The 23,733-nt window shown below is 56.9% G+C and overlaps 1 protein-coding gene and 1 long non-coding RNA gene across 4 annotated transcripts; both read left to right on the top strand.

Annotated features, from left to right (window-relative positions):
• Positions 1–303: 303 nt before the first annotated feature.
• Positions 304–18,064, top strand: LRCOL1 (leucine rich colipase like 1). Of its 3 annotated transcripts, none has more exons than XM_063694505.1 (10): positions 314–563; positions 4,605–4,722; positions 5,978–6,103; positions 6,226–6,348; positions 6,434–6,556; positions 7,522–9,131; positions 11,133–11,302; positions 17,181–17,353; positions 17,625–17,807; positions 17,922–18,064. In XM_063694505.1, the coding sequence occupies exons 2-6, from the start codon at positions 4,618–4,620 to the stop codon at positions 7,522–7,524; spliced, it is 480 nt and encodes a 159-aa protein (XP_063550575.1). In that variant the 5' UTR covers positions 314–563; positions 4,605–4,617; the 3' UTR covers positions 7,525–9,131; positions 11,133–11,302; positions 17,181–17,353; positions 17,625–17,807; positions 17,922–18,064. The 3 variants fall into 3 exon arrangements, with proteins under 3 accessions (XP_063550574.1, XP_063550575.1, XP_055213690.1); XM_055357715.2 differs by having other exon boundaries at positions 9,885–11,302; XM_063694504.1 differs by having other exon boundaries at positions 304–563; positions 17,181–18,064.
• Positions 18,065–18,778: 714 nt separating this feature from the next.
• On the top strand, positions 18,779–22,500 carry LOC109029186 (uncharacterized). Its single transcript, XR_002008250.4, has 3 exons — positions 18,779–19,946; positions 20,048–20,221; positions 21,796–22,500. It is a non-coding gene; the product is annotated as an uncharacterized lncRNA (long non-coding RNA).
• Positions 22,501–23,733: the final 1,233 nt, after the last annotated feature.

Raw genomic sequence — 23,733 nt, 5'->3', positions numbered from 1 at the left:
AAATAAAGACCACCCAGACGACAGCAAGCCCAGGCTCTGAGTTCGGAGCTTGGGAGCGCCCCACCCTGAGATCAGCAGGCAGGGGGCAGGGCACAGGTCTGTCCGCTTAGGGTGGTGGTGATGCTGTGGGGAAGGCAGGGGCGGCTGATGGAGAGTCAGGTGTCAGGTGGTTGGTGAGAGGACGTGTTTGGCGTCCTCTGGTTGGTCCTGAGTTGGAAGTGGGGGCAGAACACAGAGAAAAAAGCTCTGCAGTTGGCTGCAGAGGCGGAGCTGCTGCTTCCAGCTTCTTTGTGGTCCGGAGTCAGTAGCCGTGTGGGACTGGCCCCTGTCCAGACGCCTACACTGAGCCTCTCATGTGGGGAGATGAGCGTCTTTCTCCTGGGACCGAAGGAGTGAACAAGACGGAGAAGGAAGAGGCGGGGCTGCGACTGTGCCCAGCGTGCTGCCGGGCTGCCGGGTCCCTGCTCTGGGTACTTCTCTGCTTTCGGGCGTCTCGTCTAGAAGCTGCAGCTTGGCCTGTCTTACCTCTACACAGAGGGGCTGCTGGGGCCTGACGGAAAAAGGTAGGGCCGCTGAATGTCCACGCAGCTGTCAGCCACCAGGGAAGTTTTCAGCAAGGGAGGCCCAATCTCACGAGTCACTCCCACGTCCTGTCCTCGGGGTGTCAATAGGACGCGTGCACAGCCCAGAGCCCAGGATCGACCCTGCAGCAGAGCCAGCTCTGCCCTCGGTCGGGGTGCCCTGTGGGGATGACCCCACCTGCCAGGTGCCCGGCCCGGCCCTGCTGGGCCACCGAAAGTCAGAAGAGTCTGGGCAGGGGTTACAGCACCAGCCCCATGGTCTTATGCTCAAAACATGAAGGCTGTGGTTTCACAGATGATCTATGGAGATTTGTAATGTCTTTGACAAGATTTAGCATCAAGCTTTTTACTTAGCTGATTGAACTACTATAGAAACAAACTAGATACTGATAATTGCAGGAAAAACTGAAGAAGTGTCTGATCCGAGAGATTTTTAAGCAAATGTCCCGGAATAGAGACTCCCATATATAGAACATTTGAAAATAATGAGCTTTCACCCCAGGGGCAAGAGCACCTCCAGGGCACTCATGAAGTCTGCCTGTGACCTTTGCTTTTATTGTGGTAAAATACCTTTAACATAAAGTTGACCATTTTAGCAATTTTTTTTTGAGATGGAGTCTCACTCTGTTGCCCAGGCTGGAATGTAGTGGCGTGATCTCGGCTCACTGCAACCTTTGCCTCCAGGGTTCAAGCGATTCTCCTGCCTCAGCCTCCTAAGTAGCTGGGACTACAGGGATGCGCCACCACACCAGCTAATTTTGTATTTTTAGTAGAGACAGGGTTTCACCATGTTGGTCAGGCTGGTTTTGAACTCCCGACCTCAGGTAATCGCCCACCTTGGCCTCCCAAAGTGCTGGGATTACAGGCGTGAGCCACCACATGCCCGGGCCGTCTTAATGATTTTTAAGTGCACAGTTCAGTGGCATGAAGCACGTTCACGTTGCTGTGCAGCCATCACTGCCATCCATCTGCAGAGCTTTACATCTTCCCAAATGTCAACCGGGCCCCATTAAACACCAACCCCCACCTGCCCTGGGCACCACCATCATACTGTCTGTCTCTGTGGGTTTGACGACTCTGGAGACCTCACACGTGGGATCAAACGGTATTTGAGCTTCTGAGAGGGGCTCGTTCCCTCAGCATCAGGTCCTCAGGGTGACTGTGTGGCCCCTGGGTCCGAGCTGCCTTCCATTTCTGGGACCACTGACGTCCCATTGCGCGTACATATCACATTCGGGGCAGGGGTCATGTAACACATTCGTCCACCCTCTGGCCATCGTGAAAAACGCTGCTGTGAACGGTGTGACCTGTGACCTGTGACCTGTTAGACACCGGACTTTCCCAGCACAGGCAGCTGCCTGTTCCTGGGCTGAGCAGGGCCCTTTGATCTGTCAGGCACATCGTGCTCCATTTGGAAACGAAGCCTGTGAACTTTGCAAGGACCTACGAAAAGGTTTGAGACCAGAAAAAAATTTTTCCTGGTTCCAAGTACAGGAAAGATACTGCAAGCTTGAAATTTAGAAAAGTTCTAGTTGTGATCCAATTTAGCTTTTATGTAGTTACATTAAAAATTATATTTAAAACGGGCACAGTGGCTCACACCTCTCATTCCAGCTACTCGGGAGGCTGAACTGGGAGGATCATCTGAGCCCAGGAGGTTGAGTCTGCGGTGAGCTGCGATTGTGCCACTGCACTCCAGCCTGGGCAACAGAGCAAGGCCCCATCTCTAAACAAAGTTGTATTGAACAGGCTTGATATGATTGGAAACAGGGCTTACTAAGTTTGCCCGATGGCTGGGGATGTGGCCATTCATCTTGGAAAGTGTCGACATGACTCATTTGTCTGGGGTCAGGGCTCCAGAATCAGGTGCAAGGGGCATCTAAGACCTTTGACCTTTGACTTCCTGTGAGGGAGGTAAAATCAGTTCCTGACCTCGTGGTGCTCACGCAGCGGCAGGAAAGACAGGAGGGAGTGCTGGGAGCGGGAAGGCTGCCCAGCCGCAGGCAGACGTGTGGGTGCGGGGACTGCTCATGTGGGGAGGCCACTGCCGGGGCTCGGCTGCCCCTGCGATGGGCATGGGGGAGGTGGGCATCCATATTTGGGTTCCTCTGGCTGGTCTTGAGTGTGGAGTGGGGTCACTGACTGAGTCCTGATCTGCTGCGGCTTCCCCAGCAGGCGGCTATAGGTTGTGGCCAGAGCTCCACCTTTCCCCTGAGTGCACGCGAGATAATATGAGGAATTTAAGAAAAATAATAATCAAGGGGATTCAAGAGACAGAGACAGAGAGAGACAGAGAGAGACAGAGACAGAGAGAGGGAGAGACAGGGAGACAGAGACAGAGAGAGGGAGAGGCAGAGAAAGAGAGGGAGAGACAGAGAGAGACAGAGACGGAGAGAGGGAGAGACAGAGAGACAGAGACAGAGGGAGAGACAGAGACAGAGAGAGAGACAGAAAGAGACAGAGAGAGGGAGAGACAGAGAGACAGAAAGAGACAGAGAGGGAGAGACAGAGAGAGGGAGAGACAGAGACAGAGACAGAGACAGAGGGAGAGACAGAGAGAGACAGAGAGGCAGAGAGAGACAGAAACAGAAAGAGAGACAGAAAGAGAGAGAGAGGGAGACAGAGGGAGAGACAGAGAGACAGAGGCAGAGACAGAGAGACAGGGAGAGGAAGAGAGAGAGACACGGAGAGACAGAGACAGGGAGACCCTGCCCAGCCCCCTGGCCCTAGCGCAGCCCTGAGTGATATGTGGTCTCACAGCACGGGGTGAGGGAGCCGAGGGGGAGGCCAAGGGTGGACTTTCTTTGTGTGGACTTTATATTCGCCCTTCATCTTATATAACGAATGGTTTATCTTGTTATCGTGTGTGGTGTTCATTTTCTATTTTCTGGTTATTTACGGCCAGTGTGGAGAAATCGTTTTGAATTTCGTGTTGATCTTGGTCTGGCCTCTCCTGTCAGTTTTCATGATTTGTGGAGTCTACTGGGTTTTCCCGTACGGCTTTGGAACCCAGGAGGAAAAGAGAGACTCTCCTAATGACGTCTCCGCCTGGGCCCGGCTGGAAGAGTCCCGAGGAAGGGTTCCTGTCATCCACCCTGTACTGGGCCGGTCGCTGTGGTGGGGGCAGCGCCGTCCGGGCATGGGGCTCACAATGAGCACAGCTTGGCCGCTGACCGCACGCAGGGCAATGCCGCCGCTTCGTCTGACGCCCGCACTGCTGCGGGGCTGGGCAGCAAGGGCCCCTCCAGGAGGGACCCCAGGCTGAGGCCCCCGCGCCCGCTCACAGCAGGTGCTCACATTCAAATGCATCAGGGGAACCACTGTCCGCTGGGAAAAGGCTTCTTCAAAATCCATTTTTCACGTTTTGCCTCGATGTGTTAAAAAAAAATCCATTTTCCATGCAGTGCTAAGAAGAAATGAGTCATTATGCCACGAAAAGCCACAGAGGAACCTTAAATGGCACTTTACTCAGTGAAATAAGCCAACGGGAAAAGGCTACAGACCGATTCCAACCAAACGGGATTCTGGAGAAGGCAAAACCAAGCCGACAGTGAAAAGCTCGGTGGCTGTCAGCAGCTGGGGAGGGAGGAGCGAATAGACGGGGCACGGGGATGTTTAGGGCGTTGGATCGGCTCTGCAGGATACTGAAATGGCAGTTATGAGAACGCACTCACCCAAACCCGCAGCAGGCACACACCGCCTGAGCTGTGGACTCTGGGTGATGATGGCACGTCCCTGTGGGTCTATCAATGGTGGACAGATGTGTCACACGAGTGCAGCATGTTTATAATAGGGGAAACTGAGGCAGGGGAAAGAAGGTGGCATATGAGAATTATATTTTCTGCACTTTTTTTGTAAGCCTAAAACTGCTTTAGAAAATAAAGTCCATTAAGTTTTTAAAAGTCTGTCTTGCAAGAGAAAGGAGCGGGAAGGGATGGGAAGGGAGTGGGGAGGCCAGCACCAGGTGCCAGGCAGGACAAGGCTGGCGTGGACACACTCCCACACAATCCTGGGTCTCTGCAGGTCCACACACCCGATGGCCGGCCCGGGGTGGACGCTGCTGCTACTGCTGCTGCTGCTGCTGCTGCTGGGGTCCATGGCAGGGTATGGGCCGCAGAAGAAGTTGAACCTGTCCCATAAGGTGGGTGCCAGGCGCCCCTGAGGCCCTTGCAGGCCCCACCCGCGAGGGCTGCCACTTTCCGTCAGGAGGGTCTCAAAGGTACACAAAGCGCCTTCCTGGATGAAACCCTCCCTGAGGCCACACTCGCTCTCCTGGCCACATGCCCGGCTGTGCTGCCCAAGCACACTTGAGGCTATGGGACGGCGACCCCAGCACCAGGAGCAGCCCTGGGGCCACCACGGTCACCGTCAACCAGGCAGGAAAGAGCGGGGCCACGTGGGAGCTGCACCAGTGTGCACTTCTGTTTTTGAAAATATACCCATTTTTCTTTTTTGTTTTATTACTTTTTAAATTGTGTGCATGTGTGTGTAAGAGAGAGAGAGAGATGAAGCCTCGCTCTGTCGCCCAGGCTGGAGTGCAGTGGCACGATCTCAGCTCACTGCAACCTTCACCTTCTGGGTTCAGGCGATTCTCCTGCCTCTGCCTCCCAAGTAGCTGGGATTACAGGCGCGCGCCACCACGCCTGGCTAAATTTTGCATTTTTGGTAGAGATGGGGTTTCACCATGTTGACGAGGCTGTTCTCAAACTCCCGACCTCAGGTGATCCACCGGCCTCGGCCTCCCAAAGTGCTGGGATTACAGGCATGAGCCACTGCGCCCGGCCAGAAAATATACCCACTTTTAATAAAAAGTTGTTATTTATGTTAACATGCAATGGGGATTACTATCGTTATCTTAAAATTCTCTCAGTTTTAGGGTGGAATCCAGTAACGTCAATAGACATAGCCTCATCCACAACACTCTGAGCAAACAAGACCAGAGGTCGCGCACACAGCAGCGCCTTGCGTGTGTGTGGGTGGGGGGGTGGCTACAAGCCGGGGCGCAGGGGGCAGGGCTGGCTCTCAGCTCACCTCTGCCAGCTGTGCGATCCTGGGCACCTTGCTCGCCTTCCCTGAGCCTGTTTCTTCTCCTGTAAAATGCCAGGCACTGGGCCGGCCTGAGAGCTTCGCCCATGCTCTGCTGCTGCATCCTTGCCCTCAGTGCTTTGGTTTACCCTCTTCCACATGGCTCACAGTAGACATTCCCTTTCTCAGCCCCGGGCCCCCAGCACTGACCTGCCAGAACCACGGCAGTCTGGGTTTGTTCCAGAAACTTCTCAGGGAACCCAAGTTTGAAGGATGGTGACACAGGGGAGCCAAGGAGAGGGCAGGCCTTTCCTGAGTGCTGAGTCTGCAGGCCCAGGAACAGGTGAGTGAGCTGATGACTGGCGTTTCAGGGCATCGGGGAGCCATGCGGGAGACACGAGGAGTGCCAGAGCAACTGCTGTACCATCAACAGCCTGGCCCCACACACGCTCTGCACGCCTAAGACCATCTTCCTGCAGTGCCTGCCCTGGAGGAAGGTGAGGTGCGTGCGGGGGGCGGGGGTGGAGGAGCGAGACTGCCTGTGGCCCCCTCCTACCTGCCCCTGAAGAGCCAGGGAGTGGATGGTGGGTGCAGGGATGACGCGTCTCCTGTCCCATAGCCCAATGGGTACAGATGCTCGCACGACTCAGAGTGCCAGAGCAGCTGCTGCGTCCGCAACAACAGCCCGCAGGAGTTGTGCACGCCCCAAAGCGTCTTCCTGCAGTGTGTGCCCTGGCGCAAGGTGAGCTGCGGTCACCCGGGGCAGATGGAGCAGGGGTAGCCGGAGACGGCCCCTCTCCACGACTGCTGCCTGGCTGCCTCCCCAGCCCAACGGCGACTTCTGCAGCAGCCATCAGGAGTGTCACAGCCAGTGCTGCCTCCAGCTGAGGGAGTACAGCCCCTTCCGCTGCATTCCCCGGACCGGGATCCTGGCCCAGTGCCTGCCCCTGGTAAGTCCCGGGCGGGGGCTCAGCCTCCAGGCCCTCCCTTGGCCGCAACAGGGAAGTCGCACAGAAACACAGCGACTGGACCAGGACCGCGGCTGTGAGAGGTGGGCTCTGAGCCCACGGGCGGGCAGAGCACCCAGGCACCCCCGCTGGGAGAGGCCGGCGCTTCACCGCCCATCTCATAAAGTGGGGGCCGCAGAGAAGGCTCCTGGGCCGGCACTGAGCCCACCAGGCCCCGCAGGGCACGGGTGCCCGGTCAGAGACCGTCAGAGCCTGCGGGGCCGCGGGGAGGGGGACCCAGGACCATCCCCCGTGGGAGCTGGGGTTGGACGTCTTCAGGCCGGAGAGGGAACAGCCTCACCAGCCCTGGAGGAGGAGGGTCCTGGCTTCTCCCCTCCCTCCCCCGACCTCTGCTGTGGCTTTTCCTGACGGGAAATCCACGGGACAAGCCGTGCGGTGCAGGCTGCCGCTCTGCTGAGCCCTGGGGTCAGGGGCAGGGCCCAGCGGCGCAGGGGCCAGGGCAGGGGGCCGGGTCGCCAGCGGCGCAAACGCTGTGGGGGCGCAAGTGCGTGTTTGCCGGAGCCCAGCGCTGCCGTCTGGGGTGAAAGGGTCCTGGCACCCAGGGGTGAGGTTTGTTCACAGCCCTCGGGTACCACCAGGCCCCCTCGTGGGCGCTGGGAGCAGCTCCGGGCGCCTGGCGCGGCTCGTGGGCATCCCTCTCGCGAGCTGAGCGTGGGCGTCGGCCTCTGGGTGCTGTCCCGACCCCCACGAGGCTGGTGCCGGGAGATGCTGTGGCCCCGGGTTCCCGTCCTCCTTCCGCGGCCGCTTCGGGGACCGTCCCGTGCAGGTTTCCTCAGCTAACGGCCCGTCCCCCGCGCGTTTCCTCAGCTTCAGGCCCGTCCCCCGCGCGTTTCCTCAGCTTCCGGGCCGTCCCCTGCGCGTTTCCGCAGCTTTGGCTTCTCCTTCAGTGATGTGAGCTCGAACCTGGGCGCGAGGGACCGGCCTGGGCCCTGGGATGTTCACGCAGGACCGCGTTGCGCGGGGGCTGGTTCCAGCGGAAGCTTCCCTTACGGTTTGTGCTGCTGTTTCTGGGGCTCGGAAAATCTGTGGGAACTGAAAGGCTGTGACCAGCCTGGTGGCGCGAAGTGTCTGTGAGAACAAATCCCAGGCACTGGGGTGTAGCCTGATCGTTAAACATCAGTAAAGGCTCCCGGCCGACTGAGCGGCCGTGTCTCACCCCTTCTGTGTTTTGAATAATAAACGCATAAAATCTGAAGGAAACCTGGAGGTCACAGAGAGGTGGCGTCTGCTGGGTCCGTGCCGGAGCGGCCTTCTGGGAAGCCTGGGGAGGCACAGGCCATGCTGTGGGAGGCGAGGCCAAGGCCAGAGTATCGGGTTTGCTGTCACCTCCCCCCACTGCAGGGGCGTCAAATAAAGGGGTGCAAGCCCGTGTGGTCACCGCAGGTAAAAATCGCTCCCTCCCTGTCCCTGGCACGGGCAGTCCTCAGCACATAGGCACCCGCGTCCGGGACGCAAGCCCAGGCCCCTTCCCCTTCCCCAGGCCCTGGCTGAGCTTCCATGGTCACCTCCCCTCCCCTCGGGGGATCCCTGGTTCAGGCCGAGGACTCTTCTGGCCGCTGACTCCCCAGGGCAGCCCTGGGCTCTGCGCGGCTGGGGGCGGGTCTCTCTGCCTCGTTTGGTTTCTGCTTCCATCTGCCTGACGTTCCCGGAAATGCCTCCATCCCCGGCCCACCCCATCCCTGCCGTTTTCAGCCTGGGCTGCTGTGTATTTGTTTTTGTCTTGTTCCCGAGTCCTTCCCTGGCACGTGGGTCTTCCTTTCCTAACTAATTATAAACAATTTCCATCTCTGTGACTGCCGGACCATCTGAGGCTCCCCCAGGAGAGACCTGCAGGGGCAGGAACACCTGGCCGCGGTCAACTCTGCACAGCCTGAAGTTACATAGTTTTGGCGACTTCCTTAGGAAAAGGCATATGACATTATGAACACAGCGTTAGGCCTAAAACTGAACATACTTACGGTGAAAGACCCAGCACACCATGAGTGTAGGAAGCTTACACAGGCGGCGTCACACACAGAATCGGAGGCTCACACAGGCGGCGTCACACACAGAATCGGAGGCTCACACAGGCAGCGTCACACACAGAATCGCACGGCACGTTTTTTACCCTAAAGTTCCTGACTGCACAGCCTTGGATCACGTTTACAAAATGGCAATTTGGTAACGTTTTCTATGGGAGAATGGAAAATCAACTTAGTCTTCCCACGGATGGGGCTGAGCGATGTTTTCTGTGGATGCGAGTTGCTCAGGTGTGAACCTCCCTGGGCGTGTGTGGGTGACAGACACAGCCGCCAGCACGCGATTCCCATAAGAAGTCAAAACAAACCTCCATCCTGATTAGAAGCTGCTGAGAACTGAATTTTCCATGCACACCTCTACCTGTCTGAAGCCGTCCCACACCCCAGTGTCTAGATCCGGAATCTTCAAACAGGATTGCCCAGTGCCAGCAGGACACGTCGGAGACACCATCAGCCTCCTGCCTTCATGTTGATGTCAGGTGGGTGAGCCCACCACGGGGGCCATCCCTATGCGGGTGAGCTGGGGTTTGCAGGCTGTCCCCACGGGGGTGAGCCAGGGCTCAGGGGCCGTCCCCACGGGGGTGAGCCAGGGCTCGGGGGCCGACCCCACGGGGGTGAGCCAGGGCTCGGGGTCCGACCCCACGGGGGTGAGCCAGGGCTCGGGGTCCGACCCCACGGGGGTGAGCCAGGGTGCAGGGGGCCGACCCCACGGGGGTGAGCCAGGGCTCAGGGGCCGTCCCCACGGGGGTGAGCCAGGGAGTGGGGGCTGACCCCACGGGGGTGAGCCAGGGTGCAGGGGGCCGACCCCACGGGGGTGAGCCAGGGAGTGGGGACCGACCCCACGGGGGTGAGCCAGGGTGCAGGGGGCTGACCCCACGGGGGTGAGCCAGGGTGCAGGGGGCTGACCCCACGGGGGTGAGCCAGGGAGTAGGGGCCGACCCCACGGGGGTGAGCCAGGGTGCAGGGGGCTGACCCCACGGGGGTGAGCCAGGGAGTGGGGGCCGACCCCACGGGAGTGAGCCAGGGTGCAGGGGGCCAACCCCATGGGGGTGAGCCAGGGAGTGGGGACTGACCCCACGGGGGCGAGCCAGGGCTCGGGGGCCGTCCTCACGGGGGTGACCCAGGGAATGGGGGCCGTCCCCATGGAAGTGAGCCATGCTGCGGGGCCCATTCCCACGGGGGTAAGCCCAGCAACACCAGGGAAAAGCTTCCTCAACTCACCTTCCCCACAGGTAGCTCCCAGCTGCTTGGCGCTCTTCCTCCCGCAGAGATACCGGAAGCGCACGGGGGCCGTGCCGAGCAGGGACAGGTCTTGACCCAATACAGTGAAAAGATCTTATTTTCCCAAACTTCACAGAAACATCAACCGTGTGTTTGTCAGAGTCAGTTGGCGGCAGACGCCGCACCAACATGGGGACGGGGGCGTCTACGGTGAGGGGGTGTGCACTGGTTCCAGGAGGAGCAAAGTGAGCCCAGCAGGCAGCCCCCAGGGTGGATGCAGAATGGGTTACCTGCCTGGCGCTCGGGAGACGGTGGGGCCACAGCCACTGATTTGGAGAAGCTCTCTGGGTTGAGGCCGGGGGCCCACAGCGGGGCCAGCAGCACTGTGCGCTAGAGGGAAGCACCTCTGGGTCTATGCGGCCAGGGGAGCCACTGAACCGGGAAGCCCCCGCTGCACCCACCCATGGCAGAGGGGCTGCCGGTGGGCAGTTCCAGAACCATCTATCAGTGTGAGGCTGCCGGCCCCAGGAAACCGATGATCCCCCCCATCTGTCCAAACCCCTCGAATCGTGTTTGTTGTCATGTTGGGTCAACTTCACTATGAATTTGGAAGTCTAAGAAAATTACAAAACGAAACAACATCATGAAAGGGCGTCAGACGCCACCGCTTCTGAGTGCGCCTGTCCGTTCCTTCCACACGGACGCCCTCTCCCGGCCTCTGCCTGGCTGTTCCCTCCGCATGGGCCCCCTCTCCCGGCCGCTGCCTGGCCAGAGTGTGGCCAGGGTCCGCCCCTGCTCCCCGGGGACACGGCCTTGCTGTGGACTGATCGTGTCCTCGCATTCATGGGTTCAGGCCCTGAGCCCCAGCGTGACGGGACTGGAGTGGGGTTCTGGGAGGTGACTGAGGTTTTGATGAGGCCGTGAGGGGCCTTATGAGAAGGGAATTCACGCCCTTGTAATAAGAGGCTCCAGGTGACCGCGGTGGTAAACAGTCACGCACTGTGAGAAAAAAGAGACAACAGAGCCGAGCGTGCCAGCTCCCCCTGCCCTGCCATGCCCACCTGCTGGGGGAGGACGCCCTGGGAAGGCAGCTGCCTGCAACCCAGAGGGGGGCCCTCATGGAGCTTGTCCTGCTGGCACCCAGATCTCAATGTCATTATTTTAGCTGCTGGGTCTGTAGTGTCCCGCACGGCAGTCCAAGAAGGCTGAGACAATCCTTGCAGCGAAATCCTGAGAAACCGTTGCTTCCACCCTAACAGTGAGAACAAGCCAGATATGCCGCAACGTGATCGTTGTTATTTTGACCACTCGTCCTCAAGTTGTAACAAAATGATAATTTTTAAAAGACAGAACAGAAGAGGTAAACATAACCCATCAAACTTGAAAGCATCTGGAAGAAGTGTGGCTCCCAGCACTTCGGGAGGCTGAGGTAGGAGGACTGCTTGAGCCCAGGGGTTTGAGACCGGCTTTGGCAACATACCAAGATTCCATCTCTACAAAAAATACAAAACTTAGCTGGGTGTGGTGGTGCATGCTTGTGGTCCCAGCTACTAGGGAGGCTGAGGCAGGAGGATCACTTGAGTCCAGGAGGTCGAGGCTGCAGTGAGCTGTGATTGCATCACTGCCCTCCAGCCTGGGCAACAGAGCGGGAACTTGTCTGAAAAGAAAGAGCCGGGCGTGGTGGCTCATGTCTGTAATCCCACCACTTTGGGAGGCCGAGGTGGGCGGATCACAAGGTCAGGAGATGGAGACCATCCTGGCTAACACAGTGAAACCCCATCTCTACTAAAAATACAAAAACAAAATTAGCTGGGCATGGTGGCGGGCGCCTGTAGTCCCAGCTACTCAGGAGGTTGAGGTGGGAGAATGGTGTGAACCCGGGAGGCAGAGGTTGCAGTGAGCCGAGATCACACCACTGCACTCCAGCCTAGGCGACAGAAGGAGACTCCATCTCAAAAAAAAAAAAAAGAACAAGTTGTGTTGGTTTGGTTTTCCGGTTGTTTTTTCTTTTTTCTTTTTTTCTTTCTTTCTTTCTTTTTTTTTTTTGAGACAGAGTCTGGCTCTGTTGCCCAGGCTGGAGTGCAGTGGCGCGATCTCGGCTCACTGCAACCTCTGCCTCCCGGCCTCAAGCGATTCTCCTGCCTCAGCCTCCCGAGTAGCTGGGATTACAGGCGCGGGCCACTACGCCCGGCTACTTTTTGCATTGTTTTTCAAGATGAAGCCCCCCGCACAGTGCTCTAGTCCCCGGAGGGGCCGTCAGCTCCAGGGAACGTGTAAAGTGCTTTGTGGCTTTAATAACGCGGTTGGGGAAGGCGGGCGCTTGCTGGTGTGTAATGTCTGCCGGGGGAGATGGAAGTCTGCAATTGCAGGAGGAAACTCGGTCTCCGCACAGCTGCCAAGTGGAGGTTCAGCCGTGAAGGGTCCCGAGAGCCCGCGGTCTGGGCCCAGGTGAGGAAGCGACTGTGAGGGCTGTGGCCACCGTAGGGACGCCGGGAGGCCAGGACCCTCGCTCACAGCAGAGGAGGCCAGACAGCCTGGTCGCTAGGAGGGTTTCTCAGAGCAGGAAGAGCAACACTGAGGATGGAAACTTGGAAACCTTCTGCATCCTGACTGTGGGCGGAGAGGAGGGGCGCGCGGAGAGGAGGGGCGCGCGGAGAGGAGCGGCGCGCGGAGAGGCGGGGGGGCGCGCGGAGAGGCGGGGGGGCGCGCGGAGAGGAGGAGGGGCGCGCGGAGAGGAGGGGCGCGCGGAGAGGAGGGGGGGAGCGCGGAGAGGAGGGGGGGCGCGCGGAGAGGAGGGGGGGCGCGCGGAGAGGAGGAGGGGCGCGCGGAGAGGAGGGGCGCGCGGAGAGGGGGCGGGGCGCGCGGAGAGGAGGGGGGGCGCGCGGAGAGGGGGCGGGGCGCGCGGAGAGGGGGCGGGGCGCGCGGAGAGGAGGGGGGCGCGTAGTGAGCACTTCAGTAGACGGTGCGATGGCAGGATGGACAGAGACAGAGAAGGAGAGACACAGAGAGATACACAGACAGGAGAGACAAAGAGACAGAGACACACAGAGACAAAGAGAGATACACAGAGAGAAGGAGAGACACAGAGACAGAGAAGGAGAGACAGACAGAGTCAGAGAAGGAGAGACAGAGTCAGAGAAGGAGAGACAGACACACAAAGACAGAGACAGAGATACACAGAGACAGAGAAAGAGACAGAGACAGAGAAGAGACACAGAGACAGACAGAGATACACAGAGACAGAAGGAGAGACAGGGTCAGAGAAGGAGAGACAGACACACAAAGACAGAGACAGATACACAGAGACAGAGAAAGAGACAGAGACAGAGAAGAGACACAGAGACAGACAGAGATACACAGAGACAGAAGGAGAGACAAAGAGACACAGAAACAGAGACAGAGACAGGGACACACAGAGACAAGGAGAGACACAGGGACACAGAGAGAAGGAGAGACACAGAGACAGACACATGGAGACAGAAATACACAGAGACAGAGGAGAGACACAGAGACAGAGACACAGAGACATGCAGAGACAGAGCACAGACAGAGACAGAGACACACAAAGAGACATAGAGACAGAAACACACAAAGAGACACAGAGACGGAGACATACAAGGACAGAGACACAAAGAGAGAGACAGAGAGAGTGGGGGGAGAAGAAGAGAAAACCCCAAATTTGTTTTTCACCAAATAGAACAAGGTAGACAAGCGTTGAATTGACAAAAGAGAGGAAATAGCAATCAGCATTAGAAATGTGACAGGTAAAAAAGCCACAGAAAAAAGGAGGATTTAAAAATTATAAACAGGCCAGGCGCAGTGGCTCACACCTGTAATCCCAGCACTTTGGGAGGCCGAGACGGGCAGATCACGAGGTCAGGAGTTCGAGACCAGCCTGGCATAGTGAAACCCCGTCTCTACTAAAAATACAAAAATTAGCCAGGCATGGTGGTACATGCTTGTAGTCCCAGCTACTCGGAAGGCTGAGGAAGGAGAATCACTTGAACCCGGGAGGCAGAGGTTGTGGTGAGCTGAGATTGCACCACTGCACTTCAGCCTGGGCAGTAGAACAAGACTCCATCTCAAAAAAATAAATAAATAAATAAAATAAGCTAACATCAAAGCTAACATCACTGGGTGCAGTGGCTCATGCCTGTAATCCCAGCACTTTGGGAGGCTGAGGCGGGTGGATCAACTGAGGTCAGGAATTTGAGATCATCCTGGCCAACATGGCAAAACCCCGTCTCTACTAAAAATACAAAAATTAGACGGGCGTGGTGGTGGGCGCCTGTAATCCCAGCTACTTGGGAGGCTGAGGCAGGAGAATCGCTTGAACCCAGGAGGTGGAGGTTGCAGTGAGCTGAGATCTCACCATTGTACTCCAGCCTGGGCAACAGAGTGAGATTCAGTGTCAAAAAGAAAACAAAAACAAAAACAAAAGCTAACATTGAAGAAAATCTAGTAATTAAATATTAAACTCTTCTGCATACACCTACAGCAAGCATCATACTTTCCTGGAAGCATTAGGAACGTCCCCACCAAAGACAGGAGCAAGGAAAGTCATGCCCGCTGCCCGTCCTACTCACCGTGACCGGGAAGTCCCAGCTGGCGTCAAAAAAACACAGGAGACACGTGAGACCACCACGACGACCGATGAGCCACCCCTGATGGCGCTGGCCCAGTATCTTCCTGGGAAGAAAGAAAAGCACCGGAAACGCTGCTGGAAGGCGTCAGAGGGCTCAGCCGGCCTGTCAGCAAGGGCAGGTGAGGCCATGCTGCCTTGAGGAGCAGCCCCGCTCCCAGGGTTGGGACAGCCACGCGCCCTTGCCGTCCAACGTGTGCCCCTCGGGCTCCCTGCTCTGCCTTCCTCACCGAGAGCCAGGCTGCTGGAGATGTCCTTGGAATGTCACCCTTGGAAACATTCCTGGCTGCTGTGTCAGAGAACACGAGAGGCTCTGGAGAGGATGACGCCAGCGCTGAGTGCTCCGGGCCCAAGGCAGCGCACGCTCTCCGACGGGCCTGTAACCAGAACAGCCATGAGGGCTGGACGCACAGTCCTGCGTGTGCTCGCAGTGTGGGGAGCTGAGGATACCTGGCAAGCGGAGCATCTGCCACAGCCAGGGAGTGAGATACAAACAGAAAACGTCCAGAGTCACCCGGGCCACAGTGGCCCGGGACAACTCACCACTGTCGTCAAAGCTTGAACACCTGGAAGTAAACTCACCAGGAGCTCTGAGACTTAGATGAGGAAAATCAAAACCTTCACCAGATGACGAAAGAGGAAACGGAATCAGCCCTGAGAGCTGTGTGGTGTTTCAGATCCACGTCGATTCTCCCCCAAATTCACTTATAAATCCAGTGCTATCCCAACATAAAGGTCACAGCTAAAAAATTTAACACTATTTGACAAGCTAATTGTTGAGTTCATGGGGTGAGAAATCAGGAACTTTATGCTGCATATTTTCTTCCCCGATGCCTCTTCCCTTAGCATGAGGTTCCTGTGTCTCGTGAGGACAGATATGGTTGCCCAGGCTGGAGTGCAGTGGTGCAATCCCGGCTCGCTGCAGCCTCCACTTCCTGGGCTCAAGGGATCCTCCCGCCTCAGCCTCTCAAGTAGTTGGGACCACAGGCACATATCTCCATGCCCAGCTAATTTATTTATTTGTAGAGATGGGGTCTTGCTATGTTGCCCAGACTGGTCTCAAACTCCTGGCCTCAAGCGAACCTCCCATCTTGGCCTCCCAAAGGGATTACAGGCGTAAGCCGCTGCAGCCAGCCCAGACTCCAGCTCTAACTGCTGCGAGGCGGTCATCTGGAGCTTCTCTTTGCTGTCCTTCCAATTGGGTTCTTTTTGTTGGTGTGCACTCTTATTTTACTTAAATGTTTCCTCTGGTAGCTTCCAAAGAAAATATGCGGGGAATAAGTGTGTGCCTGAACCCTTGCCCGCCTGAGACTGCCTGAGAGCATCTTCATCCTCCTTAGCTCTTTGCCTGGGAATTCTTTTTTTTTTTTTTTTTTTTTTTGAGATGGAGTCTCACTCTGTCGCCCAGGCTGGAGTGCAGTGGTGGGATTTCGGCTCACTGCAACCTCTGCTTCCTGGGTTCAAGTGATTCTCCTGCCTCAGCCTCCCAAGTAGCTGGGATTACAGGCGGCCGCCACCATGCCCAGCTAATTTTTGTATTTTTAGTAGAGACGGGGTTTCACCATGTTGGCCAGGCTGGTCTCGAACTCCTGACCTCAGGTGATCCACCTGCCTCGGCCTCTCAAAGTGCTGGGATTACAGGCGTGAGCCACCGTGTCCAGCTGCAATTTTTTAAAATTTTAATATCTATTTGTTTTTATTTTATTTTATTTGAGACAAGGTCTCGCTCTGTTGCCCAGGCTGGAGTGCAGTGGCACGATCTTGGCTCACTGCAACCTCTGTTTCCTGGGTTCAAGTGATTCTCCTGCCTCAGCCTCCCAAGTAGCTGGGATTACAGGCGCCCGCCACCATGCCCAGCTACTTTTTGTATTTTTAATAGAGATAGGGTTTTGCCATGTTGGCCAGGCTGGACTCGAACTCCTGACCTCAAGTCATCTGCCCGCCTCAGCCTCCCAAACTGGTGGGATTACAGGCATGAGCCACCATGCTCGGCCCCTGAAGTTACTTTGATACTAACATAGTCACTGCAGTGTGTAAAAATTTTGGTTTGCATGGCATGGCTTTTTCTGTCCTTCTGACTTATTGGTGTCTATATCTAAAGTGCATTTCTCGTGAGCAGTTTAGCGTTGGGTTTTGCTGTCCTACCCTCCCTGGCAATCTCTGCTCTTAACTCGAGCTGTCTGACCACTTGCTCTGGTGTGGCTGTGGCTGCGTGGAGGCCACGCCTGCTGTCCTGCTCTGTTCCCATTGGTCTCAGTGTGCAGTTGCCACGCCCACCTTCCTGTTCTCTGCTCCCGTTGGTGTCACTACATAGAGGCCACGCCTACCATTCTGCTCTCTGTTCCCATTGGTCTCACTGCACGGAGGCCACGCCTGCTGCCCCGGCTCTCTGCTCCTGTTGGTCTCACTGTGTAGAGGCCACGCCCACTGTCCTGCTCTTTGCTCCCATTGGTCTCACTATGCAGAGGCCACGCCTGCCATCCTGTTCTCTGCTCCCATTGGTCTCACTGTGCGGAGGCAACGCCCTAATCCTGCTCTCTGCTCCAGCTGCTGTCACTCGCTCTCCCTTTCCCATTTCCTCTTCCTTCCTTGGATTCTGTTTGATGATCCTGTTTGATTGCAGTTGTTGGCTTATGAGCCAGAATTTTCTGTTTTGTTGTTTTAGTGGTTGCTTCAGGGTTCCCAGTAAACATCTTTAACTCTCACGGTGAACCTTTGAGTGGGGCTGCACCTCCACCACGGCAGATGCTCCGCAGCGCATGTCACCCACCCTGTCCCCGCCGGGGCCATCGCCGCAGGGCAGTTCCCTGGTGACTGCACTCCGCGCCGGTGCCATTGGTATGGTCTGGGTTGAACAGTCTGATATTTCACCTGAAAGGCAGGTGCCCCAGCCCCGGGAGGCCCTTCTCAAGCCCTTGCCTGCTCTGGGACCCCTTGCTGCGGGCTGACCCTGAAGGGGCATCTTGAGGCCAGGACTGGACCTGGCAAGGCCCCGGCCGAGGTCACGGCCCGAGTGTGACTGTGAACTTGGACATCTGACCCCAAAGGTCACTCCTGGGACAAACCCAAGAGAATCGGAAACAGGTGTCACACAAATTCTTGTCCACAGATGTTCAAAGCAGACTCTTCATAGCTGCTCAGGTGTCCACAAACAATCGACAGATAAACCCAGCGTGGCCCTCCACACCAGGGAACAGGATTCCACCAGGAAAAGAATGAGGCCCGCACGGCTGCAGGGGGTGAGCCTGGAGAATGGCGATGGGGGACAGAAGCCAGACACACAGCCCCGACTGTGAGCTTCCGTTTCTATGCGGGCCCAAAACAGGCGGGTCCGGAGGCGGGAGGAGGCCCGGGTTGCCAGGGCGGCGGTGGGAGAGACGTTCACGGGGAGGGAGTTCTCTTCCAGGTGGAGAGCGTTTGGAACCAGACGGGAGTGAGGGTCACTCAACATCGCAAATGGACTAAATGCTACCGAATTGTACGCTTTAAAACGGTTCATTTTATGTGATGTGAATTTCAGCTCAATAAAGAAAAAAGATTTAAAATGTGTCTTGAGGAGCCATGAGCATCTGTACCAGGGAGGTGGAATTGTGTCAGGAAGGCTGAGGCCTGGAGATGAACAAGGGTTGGGGCAAATCCTGGAGATAAATGTTATTTCTGCAACTTAAATAGGGGCAGGCTTGTGCTATGAACTCTAAATACTCGCTACAGCTGCAGGACGGCTGCTGTGCTCCAGAAATCTCAGCCGCATCCAAGACAGGAGGGGGCCCGGAGGGCTGTGTGGTCGGCTGAGCGACGGCACGGAGACGCATCCCCGTCTGTGGAACCTGGGAGTGCTGCCACATGTGGTAACAGGAGCTTCGCAGGTGTAAGTTAAGGATCTTGAGATGGAGAGGCGAATCTGCACTTCCAGGAGGTCCTAAGTGCAGTCACGCGCCGGTAGAAGGCAGGCAGTGGGGGCAGGAAGCTCGAATCGGGGACCTGAGGGCGCAGCCAGGAGAGGCGAGAAGAGGCCGCACAGCTTGTCTGCCCGACCCCTTCCTCCCGCTCGCCTTCCCTTCCTGGACAATTTCGTCCTGAGACCTTTGCATGAGGCTGAGCACCCTCAGGGGCCGTGGGGAGCCGGGGGTTGGGAGTACAGCATGGACCCTGCGCCGGCTTGGGGTGGCCGGGGCCGAGCAGAGAGCAGGCGCTGTGCCGGGTGGGCGGCCCCGGGTGGGTGCTGGGCTCAGGTGAGGAGTGGGGGCATCTGCAGGGGGGGGCAGGGGCACATCGAGGCGGGAGACCAGCCAAGCAGAGTGTAGGAGCCGGGCTCCCCGCCGTGGGGAAGCCGGTGGATGCCAGGAGCACGGGATGAGCCCTGTGCGGTCGGACTGGAATTCCAGGGTTTTCTTTTTTTGAGATGGAGTCTTGCTCTGTCGCCCAGCCTGGACTGCAGTGGCGCGATCTTGGCTCGCTGCAAGTTCCGCCTCCCGGGTTCACGCCATTCTCCTGCCTCAGCCTCCTGAGTAGCTGGGACCACAGGCGCCCGCTACTACGCCCGGATAATTTTTTTTTTTTTTTTTTTTTTGTATTTTTAGTGGAGACGGGATTTCACCATGTTGGCCAGGATGGTCTTGATCTCCTGACCTCGTGATCCGCCCATCTCGGCCTCCCAAAGTGCTGGGATTACAGGCGTGAGCTGCCGCGCCTGGCCTGGAATTCCAGGGTTTTCAACACACCTTGGTGGTTTTGGAAGTAAATAAATATAGATGTGAAGAAACACAGGTAACTTTCCCAAGAGCACGAGGCACACACGACACCCAGGCTGAGCCTCCAGGGCTCCAGGAGATGGGGCCGGGCAGGGAGCGCCTGGTGCGTGGGGGCCCCGGAGGGCAGGGGCTGTGAGTGGGGACGGGCACGCGCAGGAAGCCACTGGCCTCGCCCCTGGACATCACGCTCAGGGGAAGGCCCAGCTGCACTGATGTAATTGATGCGTGCAGGGAACGTTTGAGGGGAAAGAGGTTTCACATGGGTTCAAGCATCTTCCCCCTCAATGCTTAATTACAAAATCGGGGGCAGGTGGCTGAGTGCAGGTCGGGACCAACGCCTGATGGGACAAGCTGGCATCGGGCGCTGCCGGCGGCTTCGAGGATCCCCAGCAATTCTACGTATTTCTACTCCAATGCCCACGCTCCGGAGAAAGCCAGTGAGGGCGTCCCCGAATTGCCGTCCAGAACCTTCTGCGCACCAAGGTTGTGAGAGTCCCTGAGAGGCGGGGGGGCTCTCCCAGGAGGAAGGAGCGTGAATGCTGAGGCCCTGCACCAGGCAGGGAGCTCTGCTGCTCGTTGATGCTGGGGGGCTGCGGTGTGGACTGGGACGGACAGCCTGCCTGCCGGAACGGACAGAAGGTGCCGAGAGCGAAGGCGGAGGGTTACCAGCTCGCTCTGAGGTCAGGAAAGAGTTATGTGAACGGCGCTTGCAACTTTTCAAGCTGAAATGTTTAAAATAACAAATACAAGTTACAGATAAGCACCGTTTCTGAACCCACAGTTCCACGTTGGAGAATCAAATCCCACAAAAAATGTTTGTCCCAGAAGGTGCCGTTTGATAGACAAGACTTAATCCACGAACCGGACACAGCCACAGGGGCTGGCATCATGGAGCACCCGCGGTTCTTCCTGGAGCATGAGGAGTCCAGCTCCCTCGGACGGTTCGAGAGCACAGGTAGTGTCCCCAGAGGAAGCGGCTGCTTTCCTGATCACTCATGGATTCTTTTGCTTGTGACAAGGAGCATGCATCAGTCCTATAATTTCTTTTTCTAAAATCTAGGCTGGCGCGGTGGCTCACGCCTGTACTCCCAGGACTTTGGGAGGCCAGGGTGGGTGGATCACCTGAGGTCAGAAGTTTGAGACCAGCCTGGCCAACATGGCAAAACCCTGTCTCTATTAAAAAATACAAAATTAGGCCGGGTGTGGTGGCTCACGCCTGTAATCCCAGCACTTTGAGAGGCCGAGGCTGGCGGATCACAAGGTCAGGAGATGGAGACCATCCTGGCCAACATGGTGAAACCCCGTCTCTAATAAAATACAAAAAATTAGCCAGGCGTGGTGGTGGGCGCCTGTAATCTCAGCTACTTGGGAGGCTGAGGCAGGAGAATCGCTTGAATGTGGGAGGCGGAGGTTGCAGTGAGCCGAGATTGCGCCACTGCACTCCAGCCGGGGTGACAGGGCGAGATTCTGTCTCCAAAAAAAAAATTTTAGAACAAAAATGTAAAGGAGGGAAATCCCAACAGTTGAGTTGCTGTTTCCATTTACACGTTGAACTTGATGAGCAGGGGTGCCAGATCTGCTTCTCTGGGGCAGAAACAGGAGCCGTGCGTGTCAGGCCTGGAGACCATGCAGCCTCTGGGCCGCCCAGGTGCACACACCTGGCCCCTGCTTGGTCAACTCAGCCCTCGAGCCTCTTCCTGACTAGGAGGCAGCCATGTCCTGGTGGCCTCTCTAGTGGTGGGGGGGACAGGCGTTCACAATCCTCAGCCGCAAGCCGCTGCAGGATTACGAGATGTGGTTCTGACCCTCCCTGCCCCCAGAACCCCCCGGCCTGGCGGCTGGATGCTGAGCCTCTCGTGGGGCTGGGGTGAGGTTTCCAGGGGGCCACACGGGCTCAGCTGTCTCCGTGAGGCCTCTTTTCCTGTTTGCTGCTGTGTTCAGCAAGGCCATATCCATCCCCTCGAACCCTGTCGAAGGGGACCCTGTTCAGCTCCGAGCAGCCCCGAGACCACCCAGGAAGGAAGGAAGGAATCGGGGTCAGTGTGAGGCAGTTGGTCTGAAGCCTTCATGGTAAATATTTTATGATGCTTTATTTTCTATCTAGAAATGAAATTCAGTTCTTAAAAGCTTCACATATAATTTTAGGGAAAAAATATCTAAGGCCCCCAAATGTATAAGCCCCAAACTGTGGTATAACAGAAAAATAAAAATAATTTATAGTAAAATGTTGTGGATTTGAAGTCCATGAAGGTCTCCGGTGTACGGATGCCGGATGTAAAATGAACTTCAGGTTTCCCAAAGGCCCCTGGGTTAGTCCAGCTCCCACCAAGAACCTGGGCCCTTAGCCAGCAGGCCAGGCGCGGCCCACCTCCCCTGCCCTGTTGACGAGGGGTGCAGGCCCCCCAGTGTCAGCCGATGACACCTCAGCAGAGACCCTCTGGTGGTGAGGGGGAACCCTGGGGAGGCCCTGTCTTTCCAGACAAGGTTGGCATTCACCATCTCCCCTTCACTGATCTCTCTCCTTGGCAGGTGGATGTAATGCCTGGAGCTACAGCAGCTATTTCGTAACTATGAGGCAATGAGCAAGGAAAGACCAAGAGAATCACAGAAATGCCAGGCCCGACTCAAGCTCCTGCAGCACCTCCTGAACCTCTGCCTCCAGAACACGTGTCCTGTGGGAAAACCCTGTGTGTTGACAGCGTCGTGGTCACAGATCCTGTACTTGCAGGCACACTTCTTTCTCTCTGGGCCTTCCCCAGCGTGTAGAGCCTGTTGGACACAGGAGCACTGGCCACTGGCCTCTCCCAGCAGAGCCATGTGCCCTTGGGCTGTGGATAGGACCCCAGTTGATGCTGCAGAGAACTCAGCATTGTCAGCCGTGAATACTTACAGCCTGCGTCAAGATCCTTGAATTCCAGGTTCCCGTCAGTGGTAGGAAGATCTCCACGGCACGATCTCTGGAATCTGCGAGTACGTCACCTAGAAGGCCACATCTGAGCAAATGTGATTAAAGTAAGGATGTGGAGGCTGTGCAGCTTTCCTGGATTACCCAGGTAGAGTGTAAACGCAGACTAGTCCTCACAAGAGAGCAGGGGAAGCCCCGACACAGAGGTGGCCACCTGAGGACAAGGCACGGAGAACAGGCTAGTTTGGACACCCAGGGCATTCCAGGGTCCATGCCTGTCCTGGGACTCCACTCCCTTGCTGGTGAGGGGTCCAGGCATTGCCAGGAGGAGCCCAGCAGGGCGTCTGGGAGGCTTCCTCCTTCTTCGGTGCCTTTGCCCGTCCAGGACACACCTGGCCCCTGCTGCGTGCCAGGCCCTGAGTCTGGTAGTAACAGAATGGACTTTGATGCTGTTCCTCTCTCTCCTGGGCTGGCCAGGAGTCACTGCAGCTGCTTGACAAATGTCACCCAGGTTGAGTGTTTTTAAAACCCTGTATCTATTCTATGAAGGATAGAATATTAAAACATATATTAATTTTTTATTTTATTTTTCTGTCAACATCAGATGTACTTCCATTTGCCTGACCGCATCTTTCAGGTCTTGTTGAAATAAAGTAGAATTTCAACTCCTGATTTTTACAGCAGGGTCAGTCTTACCCAAGTTCTAAGTTACCCAGGTTCCAAGTTTTACAGGAGGGTAACTTAGCCCAAGTTCTAAGTTACCAGGTGAGATGGAAATAGCCTGACCAAAATCCTCCAGGGCCAGGGTGTGGGTCACTTGGACTGCTGACCTTCTGAGCGATGTGCCCCCTCACAGTGTTTCCAGGAGCGTGTACCCTCACAGAGTGCTCCCAGGAAGGTGCCCCTCCTCACAGAGTGCTCCCAGGAGGGTGCTCCTTCACAGAGTGCTCCTAGGAGGATGCTCCCTCACAGAGCACTCCCAGGAGGCTGCTCCCAGGAGGGTGCTCCCTCACAGAGTGCTCCCAGGAGGGTGCTCCCTCACAGAGTGCTCCCAGGAAGGTGTCCCTGCTCCCAGGAGGGTGCTCCCTCAAGAATGCTCCCAAGAAGGTACTCTCATCACAGAGTGCTCCCAGGAGCGTACCCCCTCACAGAGTGCTCCTGGGAAGAAGTCTACCTTGGATTCTGCACCATCAGAGATTACTCCCCTCAAGGATGATGCCTGGGGAGGGATGGCTGCCTCAGTGCCAGGGCTGGCCCTACATTGGAAGGCAGCCCAGAGGGACTCTGCCTGGATGGGGTCCCCTCCCCCCTTCTCTGTGCCTCAATGCAGGCTGTGTGCTTTGACTTAAAGGCGGACATTTCACCATTTCACTCCTTCACATGGCATCCCTGGGCTCGCAGGTAGTTCTGGCCAGCGGATGGCCCTGGAGTGCTGCCCACCCTCCAGCTGCCCACCCTCCAGCCGCACTGCCGTCCATCCTCCAGCTGCACTGCCGCCCTCCCTCCAGCCGCACTGCCGCCCTCCCTTCAGCCACACTGCTGCCCTCCCTTCAGCCGCACTG

This window comes from Gorilla gorilla, chromosome 10 (genome assembly GCF_029281585.2).
Source record: "Gorilla gorilla gorilla isolate KB3781 chromosome 10, NHGRI_mGorGor1-v2.1_pri, whole genome shotgun sequence".
Classification (NCBI taxonomy): domain Eukaryota; kingdom Metazoa; phylum Chordata; class Mammalia; order Primates; family Hominidae; genus Gorilla; species Gorilla gorilla.
The sequence above is the reverse complement of the archived record's forward strand: the minus strand, read 5'-3'. Positions and strand labels throughout refer to the sequence as shown.